Source organism: Nannospalax galili, unplaced genomic scaffold, assembly GCF_000622305.1.
Source record: "Nannospalax galili isolate Female #2095 unplaced genomic scaffold, S.galili_v1.0 scaffold943, whole genome shotgun sequence".
Taxonomy (NCBI): Eukaryota; Metazoa; Chordata; class Mammalia; order Rodentia; family Spalacidae; genus Nannospalax; species Nannospalax galili.
This window is the reverse complement of record NW_008349115.1, coordinates 24257-52249: the sequence shown is the minus strand read 5'-3', so window position 1 is coordinate 52249 and position 27993 is coordinate 24257. Positions and strand designations below refer to the sequence as shown.

General features: G+C 38.4%; 1 protein-coding gene and 1 pseudogene across 1 annotated transcript in view; one reads left to right on the top strand and one right to left on the bottom strand.

Annotated features, from left to right (window-relative positions):
- The window catches only part of Slco4c1 (solute carrier organic anion transporter family member 4C1), a 63739-nt gene that overhangs the window by 23010 nt on the left and 12736 nt on the right, over positions 1 to 27993 (top strand). Inside the window, exons 3-9 of the mRNA XM_008846489.2 lie at positions 11160 to 11342; positions 13196 to 13292; positions 14633 to 14754; positions 16619 to 16737; positions 17760 to 17904; positions 18283 to 18478; positions 25743 to 25896. Coding sequence (XP_008844711.1) covers positions 11160 to 11342; positions 13196 to 13292; positions 14633 to 14754; positions 16619 to 16737; positions 17760 to 17904; positions 18283 to 18478; positions 25743 to 25896 — 1016 coding nt within the window. The remainder of the gene's footprint in view (positions 1 to 11159; positions 11343 to 13195; positions 13293 to 14632; positions 14755 to 16618; positions 16738 to 17759; positions 17905 to 18282; positions 18479 to 25742; positions 25897 to 27993) is intronic.
- LOC115072597 lies at positions 7625 to 10331 on the bottom strand (annotated as a pseudogene).

Genomic DNA, 27993 nt, shown 5'->3' with positions numbered 1-27993 from the left:
CCCCCTCCTCCTCCTCTTGCTCCTCCTCCTCCTTTTTTATCTTTTTGAGACAAGGTCTCCCTGTAGCTCCACCTGCCCTGGAACTTACTATATAGACCAGGAAGTCACAGAGATCCCTCTGCCTCTGCCTCCCGAGTGCTGTGATTAAAGGTGTGTGCTACCATGCCCAACCATATGTTTTCTTTTTAAAGATTTAATAACATGACTAGAGGTATAGGATGTGTCGGTCCTTCTAAGTCCATCCCAGAGTGTTCTAAAGCTTCTTTTTTAAGCTACTAAAAGAGAATGGAAAGTTAAATAATGACTATATATGTTCAAGGTAAGAAATGTTACTGACACCATCAAAAGTTTGAAAGATTTAGTAGTTATGCTTAAGAACATTATCAGTATTTTTCACATATTTTTCCAGTGCATACTCAGGATAAAGTAATGAAGAACAACTCTCTCTTGTTGCACAAACAACTAGATGTTCACTATGTCCATGGTTCCAGATTTGGCTCCTTTTCTGGAACACATTCAGTGCTAAGATACTCGATATGTACTTACTGATTTTGCATATGTTTTCTTTGACTTATTTATTGAGTCAAATATAGTGGGTTACTTTTCTGTGGGGGAATAAAATCACACTATCATCTCTTTAAAATCTATCTCTTATTTTGTTCTTAAAAAAATTCATTGCATTGTATGTATTTCGTGTGTGTGTATATGTGGGCACTAGTGTGAATGCCAGTGTGCCACTGCCGTGTGTAAATGTCAGAGAACAACTGTTCATCCTTCCACTATATGAGTCCTGGGAATTGAACTTAAATTGTCAGGATTGACTGTGGGCACCTTTACCTGCTGAGCCATCTTGCCTGACCATCACCATCACCTGTCTAAGAATTGTTTAAATCATCTTGATTTCTGTCATAACACACTTTGAATCAGTAGTCCTCAGATGTGGACAACCATGTCTGGATACACTTTTTAAAAATATTACCACTAAAATGAAGATGCTTCTGGTATCTATAGAGCCCAGTAACACCTCTTAATACAATACCTAGGAGAGTCTTCTACAGAAAGCAATAGTTGAACTCTAATGGCAATAGTTGCAAGGCTGTGGTTATTTTATTAACCCATAAAACATCATGCTGAGCTTTAACGTTGGTGATGCTAAATTAATTGGACTCGAGGGGTTGAAAAGTCTTAGTAAAACATAGGCACACCACAGAATAGAGGACAGACCATAAATCACTTAGGTCTATAGAGATCTATAGATAGTAGTTGAATGTCTTAGGACTCAGTAACCAGGAGGGCCCTGATCCATTCTACATCTTGCACACTATGAGGGAAACACAGTATTTTGTATGTCTTGGGTATTTGGAGATATCCTCTAAATAGTCAAGCATTTATTAGATAATGGATGCATTACCAATTTTAGTGGGAAAGGAAACAAATCAAAGTGCTGTACCAGGTTGAGTCTGTGTTTGTTGCCTAGTTTTCATGGGAAAATCAATGAAAATAGATTTCTGTCTCCTAATAATGTCTCCAAACTTTCCTTTCTTGTTGGATATAGCAGCGGGCACCCTGATCTATGCCTGTGTTTCTGCAATTAAAATACAAAGGAAATATGGGTGTAGGTTACTTAAATAATTTGGGATGGGGGTTGGGGAGATTTCTCAGTGGTACAAAGTACTGGCTGCTCTTGCAGAGGACCTGGATTTGGATCTCAGCACCCACATGGTGCTAACAACCATCTGTAACTCCAGTACCGCGGGATCTGATACCGTCTTCTGGCCTTCCCAGGCATTGCATGCAAGTGGCACACTTACATTTAAGGAAAAGTCATTCGTACACATAAAAGTAAATAAATGCAAAGGTAATAATAATAATTTGGGATGGAAATTCAAAGCATTTTATTTGAGATCCTATTATAATAAAGTGACAAGTATTTTCTTTTCAATGCTGAAGATTGAACCAGGTGCCTTGAGCATGCTAGACAAGTACTCCACCATGCTGTTTTCCCAGTCCACCAAATATATCCCCCTCCATGTGTCTTTCCAGTCCACTATGCTGTGTTCCCGTGCCTGACAATAATATTCGAGGTGAATTTGAGTAGTCTCCTTATTTGAAATAAAAGCCCTTGGCCTAGCCATTAAAAGAATGATAAGAAAAAATTAAACGGGTAGCCTGGGCAGGTGGCTCAGCAAGTAAAGGCACTTTCTGCACAAGTATGAGGACTGAATTTAAATTCCAGCACCTGTAAAAAGCAAGTCCTGTCCATGCAAGTGCCTGCAAAACTAGTGCTGTGGGGCTAGACACCAGAGGATCTCTGGTGTCTACCTGACAGCCTAGTGAGAGACCCTGTCTGGAAGGAATAAGATGGACAGTTATAGACAACATGCTGTGTCGTTCACATGCTTAGTCATGCGTTGGTCCCCACAATAATAATGGCAACAATTCAAAGGAAAGGGGCTGGAGGAATGGTTTAGTGGTTGGGTTGGGAGCACTGCCTGCTCTTTCAGAGGACCTGGGTTCAGTTCCCAGCACCCACATGGAAGCTAACAAGTGTCTGTAGCTCTAGTTCCAGGGGAATCTAGCAACTTCTTCTTATCTTCCCGGGCACTGCATGATATGGGTGCACTTACATGTTAACAATACACTCATACACATAAAATTTAAAAAACTGTACATATATATATATATATGAAAAATTATCCAGTAACATGAATTTAACTCATTGGGTATGCATCAACACAAATGCAGAAAATAGTCTAATTATTAAATGACTCTATGAATAATCTTATGTCAAAAGTTAAATATCTATAAACAAGCTAAATTTAGCTATTCAGTACCTCATACTGTTTCCTTTTAGCTAACACCTAGATTATACTTTTAACTACTATTTTTCCAAAGTGTGTCCTAGAGAGTACTGTCTCTGAGATGTTGGATATTAATGGAGAAGAAAAGAAAATAATTTGAATAGATGATAGATGATATTGTGTAAAACTGTATCACAGTACATATAGTCATCCTTATATCAGTAATTGCATTCTAAGGATGGAAGCACAAAGCATTTATCCGCCTGTGCGTTCTGAAATTATTTCAAACTTCTTGGGACATGCAGTGTGCTGGTAGCCTCAGCTGAAATGCAGGAGTCTAAATATGTGTGCAGTTTGGAGCATCCTCAAAGCCCAGCCAATGTTGTATCTTAGTAGTACGTGTGCCTCAGACACCCAGTTATGAAGAATTGAAGTCTACATACTTACATTCATATTTGCTAATTTTTGCTTTATTCTCTTAGATTGTATCTGTGGTGGTTTGTTTCATAATCTCAGCTTTCTCTCTTGGTAGCTCCATTCTGTGTATATCTGATCTTCTTTGGCCACTTTTTATGTTTCATGCTTCCTTTTTCTCTCGGTTTTGTCGTTCATGCCCTGGTGATTCAGTTCTCGCTCTAGCCCTCATGCCATGTGTTCAATCCTCACCTCTATGCCTCTTTCTACTGCATCTTCATTTCTTCAGGGTTTAATTTTTCCTTTTACTTATTCCTGCCCATAAATGGTCCATCTCCTCTTCACATTTCTGAGACATGGTTTCTGCTTTTCTGTCTTTTATATACAATAATTCCTTCATTTCATGGTGAAGTATGTTTTCACATTTTCAATCTGCTCCATGAAAATATTTTTTGTTGTGACAACCCTGATGTTAATCTTAATGAAATTGTGCTTTGGATTTTCATTTAAAAATAACACCTTTCTGTAGGCGCTGTGGTAGCTCCTTTTGAAATTCTCTTCATGGGCCAGGTTAGGGTCAGGTTCCCTGAGGAAATGGTGACTAGGCTTACAGCCCAGGCATGTGGGCTGTGCAGACAAAGGTTCTGCTTTCAGTTCCTACAAAGGTGCGTGGCTGAAGTGTCTGTGGGATTCTTTGTGCAAGCTCTCCCACTCCACCTCCTGTATATTTAGAAATGAAAGCAGTCCGAAGCCTCTGCTGGCACCTGGCTCTTCTCCTGTTTCAGGCAGAGAATGTCACTTGGTTGTGGGAGGATTGGTTCTCCTCACCTTCAGGACAAGCATTGTTCCTCCAGCCCTTTCAGAGCTTCTACCACCAGCTGTCCTTTCCTGGGTGGGAACAGCTGTGTCCCAGCCAGGTGCTTAAAGGAACCACATAACTCAGAGATCCTTTATATTTGTTCATGAAGCTCTATAAGAAACGATTGAACTACTGGTAACAGAAAAAGTGAGAAAGGAGTATAGAAGGCCGTAAGAATAAGCTAAGCTCCTCAGGTCAGAAGATGCTGGGGTGACTTGGGACAGTCAAATGTAAACAAACACAGCAGTGTTTCTCCTTCATTAGGGCACTGGAGGGGCCGAAAGTTGACAGGAAGAAAACACATTCACACACACAGTTATTCCTATAAGAAAAATTAATAAACAAACAAAAGCAACCAGGGATCGAGGAAGCAAAGCTGCTTTTGTTTTAAGCTAGTCAGCATGAAGTACCTGATGCGGGTAATTAGGAAGTCTGGTTTCTATTGAAAACTATTCCTTTTCTCCACCCTGAGAGACTTACCCTCCCAAAAATCTTCTTTGGAAACTAGAACTGGGGGACTAGAATCCCAGCTCACACAGGGTGGCCATGGTCCCCACTCCTGGCTATAGGGTAGGTTTGCAGACAGGGAGAAGCAACGCCCAAGTATTCTGACTTTTCTTTTATCCTTTTGCTAAAGGCTCCTAAAATATTTCTCTCTCTCTCTCTCTCTCTCTCTCTCTCTCTCTCTCTCTCTCTCCCCCATTATATACATCAGATTGTCTCTGCAGTATTTCTATCTCTCCCAGTCCCCACTAACTCCTCATGTCCCACCATTCCCTCTCAGTTTCTTGTTCCTTTCTTTGATTATTATTGTTATATATACATGCACTTATAAGTATATGTGATACACCGAGTCCATTCAGTAATGGACCTATGTACATGTATTTGGGATGTCCATTTGGGATTAGTTAACATCTCAGGCAGCTTGTCCCTGAAAGCTGATTCTCCTTTTCTCAGCATCCATTGATTGCTTATAGCTCTTCATCTTGAGGTGGAACCCTGTGACATTCCCCCTACCTGTCCCATGTTGGTGTGTCAACTGGTTTTGCCATTATGTGGAACTTGTTAGACTACCATACTCTGGAGATTTCATGTGTGTGGCTTCCCTATCATGCATGTTTAGAATGCATGTCCTGTTCCTCTGACTCTTTCTTCCCCTTCTTTGTGGTGTTCCCTGAGCCTTGGGAGTAGAGGTTACATTGCAAATGTGTCACTTAAGGTTGGGGACCTCACAGTGTATTCTGCAATTGACCAGTTGTGGATCTTTGCAAAAATCCCCATCTGTTGTGAAAAGTTTCTTTGATGAGTGGTGAGAAGTACACTTGTCTATAAATATAAGGACATGTATTTAGAATAAAGTAAAAAATTACAGTGGTCTAGAGAGGTGAGAGCAGGTTTTTCTCTAGGATCTACAACCTCTCCAGTTTGTCCACTGGTTTGTCCTTGATTTCAATGGTAATGCGCCTGTAAATTCAGAAAACAACGCGGGAGCTCCCTCTTGTGGTTATTATTAAATCACATGCCATTTTTTTCCTCCAAATTTTTTTAAAAAATTTTTAAACTTTTTAAAAAATTTTATTTATTATTTTTATTTTATGTGTATACTTGTATTGCCTGCATGTAGGTAAGTGCACCGGTGCCGTGCAATGCCTGCGGAGGTCAGAAGAGGCTGTCAGATCCCCTGGGACTGAAGCTCTGGACAGTTATTAGCTGCTATATGGGTGCTGGGATTTGAACGCGGAGCTTTTGCAAAAACAACAGGTGTTCTTAACCACTGAGCCATCTCTCCAGTCCTTTTTTCCTCATCTTGAATTTAGTTTTTCTGTTTAACATAATGTCACACATACTAGTGGAGTGCAGTAAGGTAATGAAATAAACATGTTCAATATGTAAACATCAAATCAGGATAATTAGCCTTTCATCTTGTTAAACATTTGTCATTTATGTTTGTTACTGGGGAATCCATGGGTCCCTTTTGTGAATTTTTAGTCTCATTTATAAAATGCATTTAAAAACAGACTCAAGTAAAGTCAAGGACCATTTTTTTATTAGTTTATGAGAAAAACCTGGCAGTCAAACTGTAAATCTCAGCACCTGCTGGGAGGAGGGAGGTGAGAAAAAAGAGAAAGCCATTCCTTCTGTATGAAGTCAGCATGGCAGGCAGACCCAGCAGTGGAGATCTTTGTGCAGCTGTGTGGCAGGGTCGTCTTCAGAGAGAGTGAGAACTCCGAGGAGTCAGGTCAATCAGACTTAGGATTTGGGCCAGTAACTGGAAAGAGGATAGAAGAAGAGAAGTAAAAGGCTTTATCCTCTGTGAGAACTTAGAAAAGTGGGCCGGCTTAGCTGTGAGGATCTGTAAGCACATCTCTATAAGTACATCTCTCATTAAGGGGATAGTTATTCCTCCCATCTCTTGTCTTCGGGCGTATCAGCTTTCCCCAAAGATGGTCTCCTGCCTGATGCTCAGTTGCATTAAGTTATAAAGGAAGGGACAGTGATAGGTCTCTGTAATTTTATAATATTTGGGCAGCTTACAATGCCAGGCCTTCATCCAGAGTCAGAGATACAGCTCTGATTTCATCTGTTTAATAGAAAATCATGTAACAAAGAAGATTAAAGAGAAATGAAGAAAAATGAAAAATAAATCTATAAAATAGCCGTGCTTTATTAGGAGGAGATGGCTTTCCATTAATGAACCTGAACAGTCTTGGCAGGCCCCCTTCGTGCCTCCCATCTCTTTTATATTATACATTAAAACTTGAGGGATAATTCTGACTCCCTTTTCCTGTCACATAAAATTTTAAATTTTTAGGAGGGACAGTTATGCTGCTTCTCATGAACACCTTTGAACTTGGGTTTTTTCCTGGGACCCAGGAGGTGAAGTCCAAAGCTCAACATGAAGAGGATGGTCCATCTTCCAATCCTGCTCATGTCTGTCCATCTACCTGACACTCAGAGCCTTTGATGTCCTGTCTTCTAGCATTTCATAAAATATATACTAGGTTGTTCTTAGACATATATAATTACCCCATGGTGCATATAATATTAGAAATCATTCCTCCATTATTCCAATGTTGATAATCCTCCCTTTGAAAAATAAGATTGTGGACACTGGTTCAAGTCCATCTGGTGGGGTCTCCTTGGCTTCCTTGATCAAGAGGACAGGTGAGCCACCACCATTATAGGACCTTTTGAGAGATGCTCACAGTCCTCTGGAACTAGTCGACCTAGGAGGGCAAGAAGCAAAGAGTGTCCTTTATGTCCCTCTGACCAAATTATAGGCCTCAAAGTGTGTCTGTTAAACACCCAAGAAGGTTAGTTCCACCAGTCTGGTACTTTTAATTACTGTGTGCCATGTAGATAAATCTTGGGCAAAGACCAGTTGTTCTCAGATAAACCTTACCTAGACATATATTTCTTGATCTGCTATGTATAGTTTGTCAGTAGATTGTAGGAGTAATATGGCTCCCTGTGGTTTTCAAAACTAGCTAGGCATTGTTTATCTCTTGCATTGTCTCACCCCTCCATCATGGTTTTCCCCACTTAAGGTGCCCCCATTTCTCCCCATTTCACCCTTACTAATACCATTCTCCTATGGTCCTACCTCTCTTGAGCTCCTACTTTCCTGTTATCCCCTAGGTTCCTTGTATACCCTTCCCTCCCCCCCTCCCCCAGCCTACAAAGAGGAGGGTCAACACAGAGGAATCATTTCCTTCATGCTTCCAAGTGAAGCCAACCATGGTTGAGCAGGACCTTTGACTTATCTTCCCATAAGTGGAACTAATAAAAGAAAGGAGCCAGGGGCTCCTCCCAAGCCCATGTAACTCCTGAGGAAGAGATCCTCAAACAACCTTAAGACTAAACATAAATTGGTTTATCTGGACCAACTATATGGCCAGGAGTCCATATGTATAGCTAAAGGCTACATAACAAGCAACAATGCCAGACAAGCGATACCTTCTTTTGAGTTGTTGGCCAGGGTGGTCAAAGGGACTTCCAGATAGTAACCCAGCATAGAACTGGGAGAATGAACAGCAGATCCCAATCTTATTCAAAGGAATATTGACAACTGTTTACCGCTAGATGAGGAACAGCTGACCCTCCTAAAACAAAGACCTCTAGATAGGCTGACTAGATTCACCAGAAGGGCAAGTAGTGGGGAATGGCTGGGGGTGCCAACAACACATCAGACAGTAGCAGGGATATCAGAGTATAAGGGCTCTGGTGGGGGGAGGGAGGCTATGGGAGGGTGCTATCTGGGAATTGGGTGTAAAAAAATAAATAAAAACAAATAACATTGTGTCAGAAATTGATTTCTTATTAGAAGTCAGCTAATAATGCCACAGAATTCACAGAACCTATGCTTCTAGGTATTTTACAAAACTGATACTTTTGCCATGTGTACGTGGTGTATGAATGTGTGTGTGTTCATGTGTGTTCATGTGTATGGACACGTGTGTGGAGGTGTGTGGGCATGTATGTGGAGGTCTGAGTTGAATGTCTAGAGTCGTCTTGATCACACTCCACCTTATTCATTGAGGCAGGAGTTCTCAATCGAATCCAGAGCTTAGTAGTACAGCTAGTATAGTTAGCTGGCTTGCTTCAGGGAATCCCATCTTTGCTTTCTGAGTGATTGAATTACCAGTGGGCGGCCAGCTGGGTAGGACTGAAGGTGCATGCCTTTAATATAAGCACTCAGGAGGCAGAGGAAGGTCAATCTCTATGAACTAAAGGCCACCCTGGTCTAGATTATAAGTTTCAGGGCAGCCAAGGCTAAACAGTGAGACCTTGTTTCACACCAAAGCAAACAAGAACAACCACGACCAACAACAACAACAAAAGCAACAACTGGGCTGCCATGCCCGCTTGGAATTACATGTGTTCTGATGTACAGTCTTCATACCTGAGTAGCAAGCACTTTATTCACTGGGTCATCACCCCAGTCTGTATAAAACTGAATTTAATACTAGAATTTGATTTCTTTTTTTTCTCTTGTGCTTCAAACCCACATATCCTCTTTGAATGCTGTTTTGTTTTGTTTCCCAGAAAAGGCTCATTCCATTTTAAAATCCTAGAATAATCTTTCTTCTTTTTCTTTTTTAATCTATGAGCATTTTTATTGATTTTTTTTTCTTTTTGTATTTCATACAGAACATGCCAAACAATTTATTCATTTTTATACCCACTTCCCAAATGACATCCTCCCATAGCCTCCTCCGCTCCCCACTGGAGCCCATATACTCTGTCATCCCTGTTACTGTCCACTGTGCAGTCAGTGCCCCCAGCCATTCCCCAGTGCTTGTCCATCCACCGAGTCTCATCAGCCTATCTAATTTCTTTTTATGTCTTTGTTATTTCCTTACTGCTTTTTTTTGGAATAGAGTACAAACCTCTCTGCACAGGTGATTTTATCTTTTTTTTTTTTGATAGCTAATTTATTTAGGACTTTTCCCATTCCAAGTCATCAGACTCCATAAATGATTTGCTCATGTTTTACTTCATCAGAACCATCGGAATTGATCTGCTGAAATATTTGTTTACAGCTGTGTCATCCTCCAGCTTCTCATTCTTTTCTTTGATCTCAGCAACCAATTTATCTTAATTTCTTGTACAATGAGATGATGATGGATATAGGGTCTTTGCATCTGCTATGAACTGTTTTGGTGTGGGCACATCTCCTTGCCCCTCTGGCTTTTCTCATCTCACATCTTTCAATCTTTGGTGAAAGTACTTTAAATGTGCTCTGTTCTGGCATTACAGAATGAAGCAATCTCAGTTTCAGATTGTAATCCTTTCCAGAAGGAAGTTTTACCAAAGCAGGCAACTCTTTTTCTGAAAATTCCAGATGTACATCATTCTTCTGAACATTCTTGATCATAAGTGTGATTACTTCTGTTTGATACGAGTCATACTTGATTTTTGACTGAGTCTTCTGAGATGCAGACCCCCCAGATTCTAATCCATTCTGAGTATCTTGACACCTTTTAATCTAGGCAGTAAAATTTATGTCTGCACTATCTAAATTTTGTTCTCCTGCAAAAGTTTTGAGAACAGCAGCATAGTTTTTTTTTTCATGGTATTCACATATCCCTTTTCTCAATATAGCAGTAGAATTATTTGGGTTGAGTTTACAAGACTTCTGTACACCAGCAATAACATCTCTAAAGCCGCCTGGGAGGTCCTCACTCATTAGAGCATCTGAGAAGCTCTGGAAAAAACCGCTGGGTCATTTTAGGTCCTGCCGCCACCACCACCATCCCTAAAGGTCACTGGGCTTTCTACCCCAGTTACCAGCTCCCTTGCACCCAGGAGGGAAACTTCTGGAGAACAACATCAAGACTTCCATCCTTGGTAGCCAATCATCAGCCATAGTTACTTTATCTTTTTGATTTATTTAGAGTCATATTTGTTCACTTGGGGAATATCTTGGTGTAGAAAGTCCTGCATCAAATTTTCTGTGATGCTTCTTCTATGCCCTTGAAATTATACATCTGTTTTCATTTAATTCAGGAAATTTTCCTTCAGTGAAATGTATTTTTTCTCTTCTAGTTGACAGCACATTTGTTCAGTCACTTTTGTCTGACACTATAATTTTCTGTCTCATCTTTTAAGTCTTAGTTTTTTCCTTTTAATTAATTAAATTTTTGTCAGGTGTATTCTTTGTCCTCCCTTTTGCCTATTCTATTCTAATAGTTTTGTTCTTTTGTTTTTTCTGAGTTCTTTTTTTCTTTGCTTGTTTGTTTCTTTCAACACATTTCCATAAATTTGTGATCCTGTATTTTGAGCTTAACTAAAGAGGTAACTGTATTGTATTTATTTTGCACCTCAACATTGCTTAGTTCTATTATGCTTAAATTGGTTACCTGAAATTTTGTTAAATATTTTTTAATTCTAAATTTTAGCATGATAATAATTCTTATATTTTCTCTAGAAATCCCTGTGCTTTTTTAGATTTTTTAAATGTACCTTTATTTTTAAATATAATCAAAATGAAGTGATTGGAAGAAATATCTTAGGCAAGCATAATTTGTAAGTAGATACTTAAATTACAAGCTGTAAATTCACAAATTTCTTTCTCATTAAAGATGCTTGCTTAACAACAAGGAACAGCAGCAGCTGCACCTCTTCAACCTCTTCACTTTCTAACTACTTATATGTGTTTATCTTGGGACAACTGTTGCTGGGGACTGGAGGAACTCCTCTCTACACCTTGGGAACAGCCTTTATTGATGACTCTGTGCCCACACACAAATCTTCTCTATATATAGGTAAGTGAACTCTCTGATATAACTGTCATATTATCATTTTGATTTGTTGTTTGCTTACTTTGTGGGCAGAGTATAACATAAGCTTATTAAAGAGTTGGCTCAGTGATACAGAACTTGCTTTGTGTGTACAAGGTCCTGAGTTCCATTCCCATCACCAGAAAAAAAGCAAACAAGTAAACAAACAAAAACCAGGTTAATTGTAGTGCCATGGGTATTTCTGTTAGGTAAACACAGTTGTACTTTCATTGTTTAGTTGTTACAGTCCTACCAAATCAGTTACTAGAATACATAGTCGTTTTGATAGATTGTGACTCCTTATATCTTATATGAATGTGACAAGAGTCCATAAGAAAAAAATGTAGGTTGCCCATATACTATGGAATTTTCCATTTAGAAGTCACGTTTTTCTCTTAAATTCTTTTCTTGAAATCTAGTACTAGACTATACAAGGCCTTGTATCTAATTATTGTTATTTATTGGCACACGAACTTTCTCTTCATCCATTTAGTGTTGTGTATATTAGGGGAGTCATTGCCACAGGCACTGCAAGTAAGTGTGTGCAGCTCAGCCCTGATAGAGGTTACTGAGTATACTTGGGAGCATTCCCAACAGAGAAGTGTCTATAGCAATGCTGTAGTTTTACAAAAGGAGGTGGAAATTTAGCTGAGAGGTAGCAGCACTTGCCTAGTAAAGCACAGCACCCAGGGCTCAGTCCTTGGATTTGGGGGTGGGGCGGGGGGGACAAAATTTATATACCTTATGGGTTGTTCAACCCAATTCAAGATATATAAAACAGTCTGTCACCAAAAGAATTTATATATAAATCACTAATTTATAGCATTTTAATCATTTTCTAGTCATAAACTATATATGTGCACACTTATTTTTAAATTGTATACTCACATTTTCTTCTAATAGTTTTACACTTTAAAACACTGCTGTTATATATTAAGGTAGTTGATAGATTATAAAAAGTTCTTATATATTAGCAGATCATTTTCCATGAGCTTTATATTCTAGAGTTCATCTAGGACCTAAGTTTATAAATGCTTATTTTAGTGTACAAACTAAGCTGCTTATCCTTTTGTGTTGTGTATATAAGAACTTCAGCTAATAAAACAATCTAAGACATGATAACACTATATATTTAATTTTTCTAATACTTTGTTATATATAGCAAGATATTAAATACCTGATTAGAAACAAGCTCAGTTTAACCCTCCTACTGGTGAGAATGAGGAAAATCATCAGCAGTAGTGACTTAAGATGAATGGCTGGCTTTTAAGAAATAGCTAGGGGTGGTGGTGCACACCTTTTATCCCAGTACTTGGGAGGCAGAGGCAGGCAGATTGTTGTGGTCTACATAGTGAGTTCCAGGACAGCTGGGGCTACAGGGAACCCTGTCTCAAAAAAGATGAAAAGAAAAAGAAATAGAATTGCCAGCAGATCCAGGTTTTAAAATCTGTTACAGAGTAAAATAAAACCTTTCAAGTAGATAAAGAGTGAATTTATTTCACAAGATTATAAAGAATAATTAGTGTTAAAAGGTTAACAGTATAGTTACCAGTCTACCACCATTATCACAATGTAATTGCCATGGATTTATAATTACTGGGTTTACTTTAATTATTATTATAATCAAACTTTTTAAATTGGGTCATTGTTTTTAGATTCTTTGACATAATTGTTAACCAAATGATGTCTTTCATATGGTAGTTTTTTTTTAACTGTAATTTTGATCTAGCTCCAGTCATTAAGATTTTTATATAGTAAAATATTTGTCTTTATTATTGTTAGGCAAGTGTAGAAAAAATGTTCATATGACTATTTCTAATGCCTTTCTCTTCTCGTAGGAATTGGCTATTCTATGTCAATCTTAGGCCCTGCAATTGGCTATGTCTTGGGTGGACAGCTGTTGACAATGTACATTGACGTCTCTATGGGACAAAGGCAAGATGAAACCTGTTTTTCTTTCAATGGTTATCTGCATTTCAGTAATGCAGCCCTCACAAGCCGCAACCTTTGTTAAGGATTTTCAGCAAATAAAACAACACCACCATTTTTATAACACCTAGATTTCTCTGCATGCTTCCTGGATCAGTGCTACAGAGCCTCCTAGCAGAATAATATGTCTATTCATAATAGGATGTTTAATATAGTCACTGGTGATTTTTTTTAAAAATATATATTTAAGACTCTGTGTCATTCAAGAGTAATAATTTAATATACAGTCTTTTCAGTATATAGTCTCAAAAGTGTGTGGGTCAGAGTAAATTCTCTGATAGCTTTGATACTGTTATGAAAACAAAACTATATTGCTTTATAATAATGACAGTAAGGATAAGAATGCTTTATATCTATAGATCTTAATATCTTAATGCTATATTCTAGAGAGAGCATTTGTTGTGCCAGCTCATATTATATATTATCCTATTTAATTCTCCTAGTATCTTGGTACACACGGGTTGGTAAGTGGCCAAGACGTGAGTTGAAGTAGCTTTTTTGACTTTGACTTGGAACTCCTCCCCTTTCCCTTTGACTCCCTTCTCCTTTTCCCAAATAGAGGAGTTTGTGACCCATGCTCTATTTCATTTTACCACTGGGAGTCCAATGGCATAAACCTTTACATGAACACCAGTGATGAATAAAAAATGACCCTATGTGTAAGGTTTGTTTGTAGAGCTGCCAGTCCTAGGATCTTTTAGACACAATAAAAAAGGTGTGCAGAACAAGTTTGGAAATAGGATAAGTGAGCTTTTAAAGTCAGGACACCTTAGCATCAGTGAATGGTTGGGTGAGTTGTAGGAGTGAGGTGTCTAAGGGAAGGGCCTATTGATACTAAAATATGGGAACCATTATAAGATACATTTGCTAAATCTCTTCATTAAATAAACTTAAAGAAATTGTATAATCAAAGCACAGTTTTATGGGACTTTTAACACAGATCAGTGACTTGCTGTGAGATGTATTTCATTTAATGCAATGAGGGAGAAAACAGTAGCTAAATAAGCAGACATTGTATATATACTTTTAAATATTTGTCATGCTTGTATTTACTGTTAAATATTTTACGCCTTTATGCCATGTTTGCATTATATAATGCTTTCTGAAGCATCATTTTTATACCTCTTTACATTGGTGTGTCTGCAACATGTTATCAGACTCACTGTGGTGACTTCATTACAATTTTAGATCTAGTACTGTTCTACCTTATAGGTATGTAATTTTTCATGACTGAGTTCTAATCATGACTTAAGCTGATTTTTGCCTCTTGTTTTTTGTTCATTTAGCTCTGATATCACTGAGGATGATCCCCGGTGGTTGGGGGCTTGGTGGATTGGATTTCTTTTAGCTTGGATCTTTGCTTGGTCATTAATAATGCCTTTCTCCTGCTTTCCAAAGCATTTACCAGGTAAATGTATCTTCTTTACTCCAGAGAACTTTACTGTAATAATAGGTCAGCTGCTTTCAAGGTGAATCATAGAGTCACACTGCTTGGATTTTTTTTGTTTGGTTGTTTGGTTGGTTGTTTTTTTTTTTTTTGTTTTTTTTGAGACAGGGTCTCCCTGTAGCCCCAGCTGGCCTGGAACTCATTATGTAGACCAGGCTGGCCTGGAACTCAAAGAGATCCACTTGCCTCTGCCTCCCAAGCACCGGGATCAATGGTGTGCACCACCACGCCTGACCCACACTGCTTGTTTTATAGAGCATCAGTAGACTGCCCCTGCAAACTTTTGAATATCTACCTTCATTTTAGAAAATATTTAGTAACAATGTGTTTGTGACTTTTCTTTATTACCAGTCATGTCTAATAAGTACCAAATATAATTATTAGGTTTATGGTTTACCATTCCTGCTTTATATACATGCAAGACACAATCTTCAACTTTTAGTTCATGTTCAGTTAGTTATTAGTTTCAAGGGAAAAATTATGTTAAATCATTCACATTACTTATTAGTAGTTGAAAGGACAGGTACTTGCCAGAGAACAGATTACTGCTGGCATGCTGGCACAATCTATTAATCCCAGAATTTAGGAGACGAGGTAGGCGGATCTTTGTGAGTTCTAGGCTAGTGAGGGCTACATAGAGAGACCCTGTTTCAGGAATAAAAAAGTACAGACACTTCTCTTTTTTTACTTATCCTCAAACTCATTCTGTAGTATATTTATTTTAAAACCGTATTTCAATGCTGGGTGTGGTTTGTACACGCCTTTAGTCCCAGCAGAGGCTGGCAGATCTCCATGAGTTCAAGGCCAGCCTGGTCTCATAATGAGTTCCAGGCCAGCTGGGGCTTCAGGGAGACCCTGTCTCAAAAAGACTAAAGAGAAAGAAACAAAACACCCCAGTAGGAAAGAATATCCATTCTTCTATGGGCTCATGCTTCTGAAGCATTTTCCTACAAGTTGAAGGCATTTAATTATTTCCATTGTTATTTGCAACAGAAGAGTTGGTTAACTTTTGTAAGTGGGCAAAGGGAAACTTGATACACTGGAAGCAGGTGGACCCATTTCTTTCTATCCTAGGCTATTCCATTTAAGATTCCCTGTGGTAACTCTTCATTCAGATTTATTCACAGAACTGTTGTTCAAAAGCAAAAGGCCATGACAGACAACAAATATGTCATCTTCCAAGCCTCTGTTTTTCTTTTCCTTTAGTGAACAAAGGGGAAAAAAAAGCACGCAAGTGTATTTTTTTTTTCTTTTTGATCTTTTTGAGACAGGGTCTCCCTGTAGCCCCAGCTGTCCTGGAACTCACTATGTAGACCAGGCTGGCCTTGAAGTCACAGAGATCCACCTGCCTCTGCCTCCTGAGTGCTGGGATTAAAGGTGTGCACCACCACCCGGCCCACAATTGTATTTTAAACTGAAGCAAAGAAGCATTTCAAAGGAACAATTTTAGGAAACTTCAAATGGAAAAAGAATAAATATTGGGAGTAGAATCGTCTCATTTTAATGTTTATGGAGGTTGGAAGGCTTTTTGCTAATGTTTTGTGTTTTTGAGACAAAGTCTCACACTACAGACCAGGCTAGCCTCAGACTCATGCCAAGCCTAAGTGCTGGTATTACAGGCTGGAGCCATCACACTTGGCTGCCCTTCACCAGCTCAGCCTGTTTGCAAATATTGATATTTGTACATTTTATTGGCAGATAAAAACTAACCACCAATAGAATTCACATACTTGTAGAATGTGTATCAGTTTAAAAGTAAGCATAGTTAAAATGATCAGTGAAATAATCGATGTTAGAACATCGTACATTTACTATTTTTTCCTAGGTACAGCAAAAATTCAGGCTGGCAAAACTTCTCAGACTCATCAGAATAAGAGCACTTCCTTCGAACACATAGATGAGAATTTTGGAAAAAGTATTAAAGATTTCCCATCTGCTCTAAAGGTAAAGGAAAAGTGTTTTCTGTCTCTTTTTGTCAGTCTTCCTCATATGCACACATATAAATACTCATGCACACTTCAATCTTTCTGTAATGTTTCTTTTTTAGTTGATGGCCATCATAACTTTTATATATCACTCTTCAGACTTGGTTTCATTGCCCATTGAGTAAACTATTCCAGAATAGAATAGCTGGAAGAGCATGCATTACTTCAGTGGCTGTATGAGGACTCAGTGATTCATTAGCCCTGTAGCCATGATCCCATGCCATTTCCCTTATGCAATGGATGGTCAGTCCATTGAAACCTTTTATGCCTCTGCTCAGCCACGTTTAAAGCCCCTCCTTTTTGAATCATCCCCCTTTTTCTCAGTCTCTGGGCATCGTTTCCTCCTTTACTTGAGAGGTCCCTGTTAGCATTCCTTCCTGGGTTTTGTGCCTCTGTACTTAGAAGGCACTATGCTCACCATTGCACTACCAATGCTCTTCTCACCCACCTTTGATGTCAGGAGACTTGCTGTGTTATGCTCAAGCATAAATATTACGAGAGAATCAACATTATGGATATGAATTTAAAGTTACTTAACTTTATAATTACTGTGTACTCTCATGGAACACTGTTCCTCTGTGCTCAATTTAAAATTCTCCATGTAGTGGACACAGGAATTCAAACACAATTTAAACAGTCAAATAATAAAGATTTGTAGTACAGCCATTTGCACTAAGACTAGAGAAGGGAACCTTTCCAAGTAGGCTTTTCCCTCCTCCTTAGGCCCCTTGAGAGTGATGAAGTGTAATCACCCAACTAATGAGTCATCTGCCAATTCTCTAGGTGCTTCACATAAATTTTGCCTTTGAATATGTAAATCTATTAATTAACCATAATTATAGTTTTCTGCTGGAAGAAAAGCTAAGTTTACAGGCTAATTTTTTTTTACCTTTTTGCAGGTCCTTAGGCTACCACTTTTTACTGCTGTACTTTGCAGTATAATCATAGTTATTCATTTGATGAACTGTATTTTTTCCTTAGAATTTGATGAGGAATACTGTCTTTATGTGTTTAGTTCTATCAACTACTTCTGAAGCATTAGTTACTACTGGATTTGCCACATTTTTACCTAAATTTATAGAAAATCAATTTGGAATCACATCCAGCTTCGCAGCTACCCTTGGAGGTAAAACCTTTTCTTTGTTATCAAATAATGTTATTTAACCACATTCAGATTTTTTGTGAATATATAATTTTGTCTTACACAAAGTTTTTAATTTGTACAAACTTTGAATTAGTTTCTGGTTTTCTGAAATCAATTGATTTTATCAATTTAAGACAGACAAAAGTTATAAAGCTAAGGAGAATATACTAATTTTATTAATACTTAATTTCACTAAGCCCTTACATAGTTAAACTGTGAAATCACGTGTGTATATGTTTCAATGTTAGGGGATGCTTTTATATATTAAAAACATAGTGGTGCTGGTTTGATGTTTTCCAGGTGTCAGTGTTAGTTACTGAGAGTAACTATGTGTTTTTCATTATTTTACCTTCTCATTAGGGGCTGTTTTAATTCCTGGAGCTGCTCTTGGTCAAATTTTAGGTGGTGTTCTTGTTTCCAAATTCAAAATGACGTGTAAAAATACAATGAAGTTTGCGTTGTTTACATCTGGAGTAGCACTTTTGCTGAGCTTTGTATTTATTTATGCCAAATGTGAAAATGAGCCATTTGCTGGTGTGTCTGAATCATATAATGGGTAAATATATTTCAATGATTTTTAAAACATTAATGTCAGAAAAAGAAATTGTGTATGCATTTGGAAGTGTTTGTTTTCTAAAATCAAATGATTAGGAATTGGCTTTTCTTATTTTGAAGTGGTGTTTGTATGTTTCTACGATGATGTGAAATTTCCTTCTTTGTTTTTAGTTTGAATGTTTGATTTTCTAAAAGCTGTAGGCATTGATTCAGAGAGCAGTTTATGGAACAGCTAGCAGGTACCAGGTGTTGTGTTTGACTCGGGGATTCAAAGAGGAAAACAATATTAGAGTTTGCCATAAGGGATTCTTGTTTAATAGAGTTTGAATATGTTCTCCAAAAGTTCACTTGTTAGAAACAGTCCCCAAATTCATATGGTAAGGGTGCTTTGAGGTAAAGAATTTAACAGAAGATTAGGATTAGTTGATTGACATTGTGAGGATGAAGCAGGAGGCTAGGGATTAGTACCATTTTAAGAAGTGGAACACCAAGCTAGCTTGCGTTCTTTACTTTGTCTTGTGATATCCTCTGTGTGTTATGCAGCAAGAAGTTCATCACCAGAGGTCAGGCAGGTGGTGTCACCATTTTCTTGGACTTCCCATCTTCTAACATTGTGGATCTAGCAAACCTATAGATTTTATATAAAAATTGTCCACCCTCAATTAATTTGTTATAGCGGCAATAAGCAGACTTGTGGCAACATCCTAGAATTACACATCTTATTTTTCCTATTAATATAAATCTTTTGTCCTTTTTGAGGTAGGGTCTCCCTGTAGCCCCCAGCTAACCTGGAACTCACTATATATAGACCAGGCTGGCCTTGAACTCACAGAGATCCGCCTGCCTCTGCCTCCCAACTGCTGGGACTAAAGGCATGCACCACCACGCCCAGTCTTAATTTAAATCTTATAAAAGAAAAGTCATTCCCTACAATAAAATTCTTTTAGTAGTTGAGTTGAAAGTGTACTAGATAATGGACTGGAGAGATGAATCAGTGGTTAAGAGCACTGCTGCTCTTGCAGAGGACCCAGGTTTGATTCCCAGCACCCATATGACAGCTAACAACCATCTGTAACTTCAATTCCAAGGAATACTATGCCTTCTTCTGACCTCTGCAGGCACTGCATGACATGGGTACACTTATACACAGGCAGGCAGGCAATACATACATGTAAAAAACATAAAATAAAGAGGAAAAAGTATACTAGATAAAATATGAAAATGAAACTAGACTTAAGGAATACTGATTGCTGTATTTACTTTGAAATCATGTTTACTGTAGAGACATAAATAACTTCTTGTTCTGTCCTGAAGACAAGTTTCTACCTAGAACTGGTTTTGTTGGCCAGGTTTATTTGTTATGAGACTCTGAGCCACCAATGCTGAATCAGGCAGGTGGGAAGGTGCAGCAGTGTACCTTGGAGTTCGCATGCTGCTTTAACTTTTTCATTACATGTGTAAGGGGCTATTGAAGGAGGTGATACTCCAGGTATGGGATTTCATAATTTTGTGTAAAAAATAATGCATTCATGTGACATCAATTAAATGTAATTAGTTTGGGAACGTCTGTCAATAACAGTAATCTTGATTTGTAATTGTATTCATTTGTCTGTCATTCCTTAACATTAATGCAATGCTGGTGTTCTAAATCAATATTTGGTTAAGCTCCATTACATTTAGTCAACACTTGAATGCTTCCTCTCATAGACCTTTATGGCAAAGAGAGACTGGAAAACAGTGAATGAACAATGGATTAGGTAATTGAAGCTATACCAAGCACTACGGAATTTTCAAAAGGAAGTCTTTTCAAGTCCATTTGCCTATATTCAGGAAAGGCTACTTGACCTAATGGCAAAATGATGCTGAAATATCTTTGTGGGTACAAAAGATTTTAAGAGTTGCATTTTAGAAGGAGGAAAAGCAGAAGCTGTTAAGGGCATAAATGCTATCCAAAGTGTTACTATTTTCCGGCACTGGTTTGTATGGTATTTGGGTTGTGTGTCTGGGAAATAGTAGAAGAACACATGGAAATGTTGAAAAGCTGGCAGAGTTAAGTCAGGAAGACCTGGCCCACCCCTGTAAACTTCATCTGAACCTATGCCAGCAAACCACTTTTCCGTATGTTCTTTTAGAGAAATAGAAAGTTCTGGATAATTGAGCACAATGTTTCTCACCCTGAGTGAGTGGCAAACTATATGTGAATTCATTTGGTAATTTATAGTTTATGCAGGAGTGGCTACTAGGTAAATTGTCCTTAGCATAATCAGAAGGGAGGATAAGTGGGATAGGGTCAGTTTGAGGTACACATGGGGACTGGTTATCAAGACAAATTAAAACTAGTAAGAAAAATTAAAACAAAAAGAAGAAAAAGAGAAAGCAATGGGAGCAAAGAAAAGATGAAGACTGATTACAGGCTTAGTGCTTTACTATGATCATATTGTTAGTGAATGAACACAGAACAGGCTCACATGTTACCACATTTATGCATGTGTATTGATAGCTGTAGGACAAAAACCTAGTTGAGTGTTACACGTCAGGAAGACGCTGTCATATTATTTTTCCCACTTAGCTTTAAATCTCAAAGTTTAACTTTTGTATCCCACATTTTAAAGTGTCCATATCGTATACAGCCTAGTCAAAATACTCTCATCCAAGAAATGTTTTACAGGGTATATGGAAAAAGCTAAACGAAAAACTCAGGAATGGGAGAGTGTAGAGCAGGCCACTTCCTAATACAATGGTCTGAAGAGACTTTGCTCTCTGTTACATAAACATGGGTGGGTTACAAAGAGCTTTTGGCAAGTTTGAATGAGGCCAATTGCTAAATTTATTTAACATCCGTATGTACATAAAGATAAAGAACAACAGTATTGATTATTTCAGGGGATACATATTTAGCTTTTTTTGAGGCACAATCTTGTTATATAATGTAGGCTTGCCTTGAATTTATAACCATCTTTAGCCTCCTGAATGCTGGGCTATATGCATGCACCACCACACAACTTTTTCAATAATGTGTTATGTTAATTTATTAAATCATTGTTTGTGTGCAACATTAAATAAATTGAAAGAAGATTAGGTAAATTTCTAGAAATCTATTATTTACTCTTATAATGTTTTAAGAATATAGGCTATTTGGGTCTTAGTTTGGGAGGTGGTAGTGGTGGTGGTGATGGTGGTTTGTGTTTTACTTTATATATGAAAACTCATAAAATATGAAATACTGTAGTAAAACAAATAGCTTGGTTTATTTATTTATGTATTTTTAAATTTTATATGTGAGTGTATTACCTGCATGTGTATAAGTGCACCCCTGTCACACAATGCCCACAGAGGCCAGAAGAGGGTGTCAGATCCCTTGAAACAGGTGTTACTGAGGGTTGTTAGCTGCCATATGGGTGCTGGAAATTAAACCCACTCCTTTGGAAGAACAGCAACTGTTCTTAACAACTGAGCCATCTCTCTAACCCATATTTATTTTTGAAACAGGTCTCTGTGCAGCCCAGGCTGCCCTTGAACTCACAGACATCTCTCAGCCTCTGTCTTCTAAGTGCTGGGATTAAAGGGGCGCACCACCAGGCCTTGCCTTTATATTTTAAATATTAAAAAATCTTAAATGTAAAAAGATCAGGTTTTTTTAAATGAAAAATGCTTATATTAAAATGCTATACATATTGAATAATGCTAATATTATATACATGTAAGGTATATACTTTATGAACAGTTAGTTTTCTACTAATAATTTCCTTTTCATCACATGAAATAAATTTTAATAAAATATATAGGGCAAATTGACTGACCCTTAATGATAAGGAATATTTATTTTCCTTCATTATTTCTTCTGTGATTTGTGTCATGCTGTCTTAAAACTTTGTGTATTTTAAGTAGTTATTTGTAAATAATATGACAATTATACATTGGAAACTTTAAATTAAAAAATTATTTTGAGACTGGTTATGGTGGTGCACACCTTTAAACACAGCACTTGGGAGCCAGATCCAAATGGATTTCTGTGAGTTTGAAGTTTCCTCTCTCATATCTGACTCTGATTCCTTCTTTCAGTTATATTTCTACCTCTGGTAAGAGCATTTTAAGAGCACTGACTGCTCTTGCACAGGACCCGGGTTCAATTCCCTGCAGCCACATGGCAGCTAATAACTGTCCGTAACTCCAGTTCCAGAGGATCCAACATCTTCTTCTGACCTCCGCAGGCATTGCACGATATGGGTGCACTTACAGATATGCAGACAATACACTCATAGACATAAAATAAAAATAGTACATAAAATTAAAAAAATAACGCTTTAATAAAAAATAATACATTTTTAAAAAGATAGCATGTCTGAAATTCATTGTGTGACCATGAAGTAGACCTCCCAAGATCTCTGCTCCCCTCTCTATTGTGTGTCCAACCTTCAGCCAATGAGCCACACGAGGCTGAACACAGCCAAGGATAGCTATAAATGCAGCCCAACACAAAACCATAAACTTATTTAAAATATTATGAGATTTGTGTGTGTCTGTGTGTATGTGTGCGTGTGTGTGCGTGTACCTGAATTGCATGTTTTTTAGATAGATCATTATAAATGGCAGTATGTTGCAATGTCTAATTATTGGGTGCACCTGCATTCTCTGTGGCAGATTCATCATTGTCACAGTTTCAGTTACATCTGCATCCATTTCTCTGTTGCTGTGATAAACATCATGACCAAAAGCAACTCAGGAAGCAAAGGGGTTACTTCAGTTTACAGGTTATAGTCCATCTTTGAGGGAAGTCAAGGCAGTAACTCAAGCAGGAACTGGGGGCAGGGACTGAGGCAGGGACCATGAAGAAATGCTGCTTACTGACTGGCTTCTTCTGGCCTGCTCAGCCACTCCCTCACCACACACACGCGCACACACACACACACAGAGAGAGAGAGAGAGAGAGAGAGAGAGAGAGAGAGAGAGCGCTCAGGCCCTTTGCCCGGGAATGGCACCTTCTGCAGAGAGAGAGAGAGAGAGAGAGAGAGAGAGAGAGAGAGAGAGAGAGCTCAGGCCCTTTGCCCGGGAATGGCACCTTCTGTAGTGGGCTGGCCCACTACATCAACCAGTAAGCAAGAAAATATGCCACAGAAATCTGATGGAGGAAATTCCTCAATTAAAGTTTCCTCCTCCCAGGTGTCTCACAGATTGCATCAAGTTGAGAAGAATTAACAAGCATTATACTCATTTACCTCTTCCTCAGAATTCTCCCATCCTGAAAAATGATGAAGTCATCATCCAACCAATCACCAAATTTTACTGATTCTGTCTTCAAATTTTTCTCCAGTCTCTTTCTTAAATCATGATGTATTTTACTTCTCCTTTATGTTATGATTATGTGGTTTGGGGAATATTATAATTTGCCTCCTTGCCTCAAATTCAGAGTCTGCGTAACTTTTAGAATTATTTCTTTAAAGTGAACGTTTGAGAGGTTGGAGAGATGGCTCAGTAGATAACATGCTTGCTGAGCAAGACCAAGGACTGGAGCTCCATTCCCAGAACCCATGTAAATGTGGGGTAGATGAGGTGGCCTACTCATAATTCCAGAACTTGTAAAGTGGAAACTATCCATCCTCAGAGCAAGCTGATTAGTTAGACCAGCCTGGATCAGAGAGCTCTGTCAGTGAGATGCCCTGTTTTAGTTAATAAGATGGCAAATACCCAACATCAACTTCAGGCCTCCACAGGTACATTCGCACATGTACACACGTGAACATGTGCACACACATGAATGTATACCAAACAAATATACAAATTTTTTTTTATTTTTTAAAAGTTTTGTGTGTATGTGTGTGTGTGTGTGTGTGTCTGTCTGTCTGTCTGTCTGTCTGTGTCCATGTGTTTGTGTATGTGTGGGTGCCCAGGGAGGTCAGAAGAGGGTGTAGGATATCCTGGAGCTGGCATTACAGGTAGTTGTTAGCTGCTTGATGTGAGTGCTGGGAACCAAACTTTGGTCCTTGGAAAAGCAGTAAGTGCCCTGCCCCATTGTGCCAGCTTCCAGCCTATGATGAACTTTTGAAACTATCCCTGCCCCATCTAAGCATATTTGAGCTTTTGTAGTCATTAAGGTCGTTGTAACCTGACCCTGAGTCCTTCCCAACCTCATTCCCTTTCATTCTCAGCTTCAGATACTGTTTCTATTTTTCCACATAGGATGGTGTTTCATGCCTGCTCCTTTGCTTTGTTTGGCGTCCTCTTCCCCACTGCCTGTTTAAATTGTGTTTATTCTTAGGACAATTCTGAGGTGGTGGGTTGGCAGGTCTCCTTTCTCCAAACTTTAGTTTATGTTGGGTGTCTTTCCTTGTAACTTCAGAAATGTTTTTAGGTGTCTGTAAACATGGTATGCAGATTAGCATGTAGTTAATCCACCATTTCGCTAGACTGAATCATTTATGAACAGACACGGTATTCAGCTGTGTTTCCCGTTACTCAGCAGGGCCTGCAGAGCGCCTGTTTCAGATACCTGGCTGAATGAGTTAGTAGGTGAGGCTCTGGGAAACACCTTTGTGCAGAGTAACATTTGGTATTAGGAAAGGCATGGCTTCTCACAAGCAGGAAGAGGCAATATAAGACATCCATGAGTCTGAGGACCAGGAAAACCACATTTTGCCTCAGTCTTCCTATGGCAATATGAGGATGCCGACCAACATGATTTTATTCCTCTTCTTGGTTTTAAAATGTTGCCTTTGTTCTGGGTATATTTGCAAATACCTGGCAACTTTTTTGTTTCTACAATTAAGGAGAAAGCTGCTAGTAGCTGATGGGTGGAAGTGGAGGACATAGCTAAGCATCTCACGAATAATCCACAGAACCAAGAAGGGTCTAGGACCCGAAGAGGAGCCCAGCTTCCTACTGAGACACTACTTCCATCTACCTCCATTTTTCTCTCTCTATCTCTCTCTGTCTCTCTGTCTCTCTCTCTCTCAACAGAGTCTCACTAATAGCTTGGCTGGTCTCAAACTTATAGAGAACCACCGGCCTTTGTCTCCCAAGTGCTGGACTAGGAGCATGTGCCACCACACTTGACTTATTTTTCTTTTTGAGCAAATATTATATAACTTATTTTATTGGCCTTCCCCCATAATAAATTATATGCAAAAGCGAGAATTTTGTTTCATTTATTAATAATATGTTGAGTGAATTTTTTTTTTAAATGACTTGATGTAATGATAATTGTGCTTCTCGGTTGCCCTTCCTAGTCACACCACAGACGTTTTAACTTTTCTCTTTCTTGTTTACAGTACAGGAGCACTGGGAAATCTGACCGCCCCATGTAATGCCGACTGTAACTGTCTCCAGTCCTATTATTACCCCCTCTGTGGAGGGAATGGAGTCCAGTATTTTTCTCCTTGCTTTGCAGGTTGTTTAAACTCTGTTTCAAATAGGAAATCAAAGGTAACCACATTTTCCCTTTCGCCCTCAGTGAAGCAGTGTGTTTGTGTATTGTGTTTGTCATCTTGATCCTCCAAGTGGGCTGTGCTGTGACTTCTCCTTCCTGCCTACCCCGTAGCCCCAGTTAAGCAGCCCTGGTCTCTTCAGCTGAAAAAGCCTATTCTTCTTTCCTGCCTCAGATCATTATTACTGAAAACTCAACCTGGCAGTTACAAATAGTACAATTTTACTTTGTTTTATTTTTGCCTCGATTATAAAAATCCTTGAAAATGTGGTTACTAATTTCAGTGGCCTAATAATTTAAATTTAATTACTGTTTCAAAAATCACACACCATAGGTGCATTGTAAAACTTCCAAATCAATTCATACTCAAGTATAAATTTACTTTTATCTTTTATCAGTTTACCCGGAATTTTTTCTTTTTGAATAAATTTAAATTATGTAGGTGAATCCAAGAGGCTAGCCCAGTATGCAGAGTGCTTGCCTCTTATGCATGAAATGCTGAGTTCCATCCCCAGTATGGCATATGGCATATGCAGGGTGTACTGGAATATGCTTGCCTGTGTTCCTGGCACTCAGGAGGTGGTGGCACTAGGAACAAGAATTTAAGGACATCCCCAGCTACAAACGACTTGAAAGCCAGCTTGAGGTGCATGAAATTATCTGGATGAAAATAAAGAAAAGAAAAGAGAACCTAAGGGAATTTTCCTACTTTTTGTACTGCTTCTACATATTAAAGATTTCATTTTAGCTAAATTTGAGGTTATGGGTGGTATATAAAATATTCTGCATTCGTGAGTGATGTAGTAACTTTAAAGGGGCCTAGGAGAAACATAGAATATAGTAGAAGAGACTACAATAAATAAGCTATGTACCAATTATGTGACAACTTTTAATATTTGAAATATGGGGTAGTGAAATGGAATTCTTTTCATATATGGAAAGAAGCTGAAGACTGTAAGAAAAGAATTCTACATAAATAAGCAGAAATAATTCATTGACTTAATTTATAAAATGAAGTTTTTTTAACATCAATATTGATGTGTGTGATAGTTCATATTATATATATGTAACTATAGATGTACATATATACATATCATGAGTTTGTGTATAATAAATACAATAAAACAATATATGCTAGGCGTGGTGGCACATGCCTTTAGTACATGCACTCGGGAGGCAGAGGTAGGCAGTGCTCTGAGAGTTCAAAGGCAGCCTGGTCTACGTAGTGAGTTCCAGGACAGCTGGGGCTGTAGGGAGTCTCAGAAAAACCTAAAAATCAAACACACACACACACACACACACACACACACACACACACAATTAGAGTAGGACAGAAAATTCTATGGTCAGTTTACCTTCTTAAAATGTTAAGGCTGAGACTGCTAAGATGATCAGGGGGTAAAGCTTCTTGCCTCCAAGTCTGACTCCCTGAGTCTCATCCCAGAGCCCACATGGTGGAAGGAGAGAACTGACATCTGCAGGTTGCCCTCTGATTTCCACATGTATACTATGCCACACCGACAAAAAACAAATAAGTGTAATAAAAGATTTAAAGCTGTATAGACTGAATCACTTTATTTTTTTAATTTTTTTGATATATTTTTCATTTTATGTGTATGAGTGTTTACTTGCATAAACACTTATACATAAGTGTACCACATGCGTGCAAACCCAGGGAGGCCAGAAGAGGGTGTCAGATCGCCTGGATATGGAGTTACAGACAGTTGTTAGCTGCCATGTGGGTGCTGTGAACTGAACCCAGGTCCTCTGGAGGAGCAGCCAGTACTCTTGACTGGCTGAGCTATCTCTCCAGCTCCTGAATCAAATTATTCTTACACACACATCTGATTGTTTATAATAACCATTTTGAGGGATTATCTGCTATTTGTTTTCCCTTGGTCTTAAAATTGCTGTAACACAGAGAAGAGATCTATCTGCCTCTTGGAACCATGAAAACCTCACTTTCTTTGACTTCCTGTCTCATTGTGATTTTGTTGAGATTTTAATTGAGTAAAAAAACATTAGGAATAATGTTAAGATGTAAAATATCTTTAGGAATGAGTATCTGATTTCTTTTCCTATAAAGATAAAGCTCA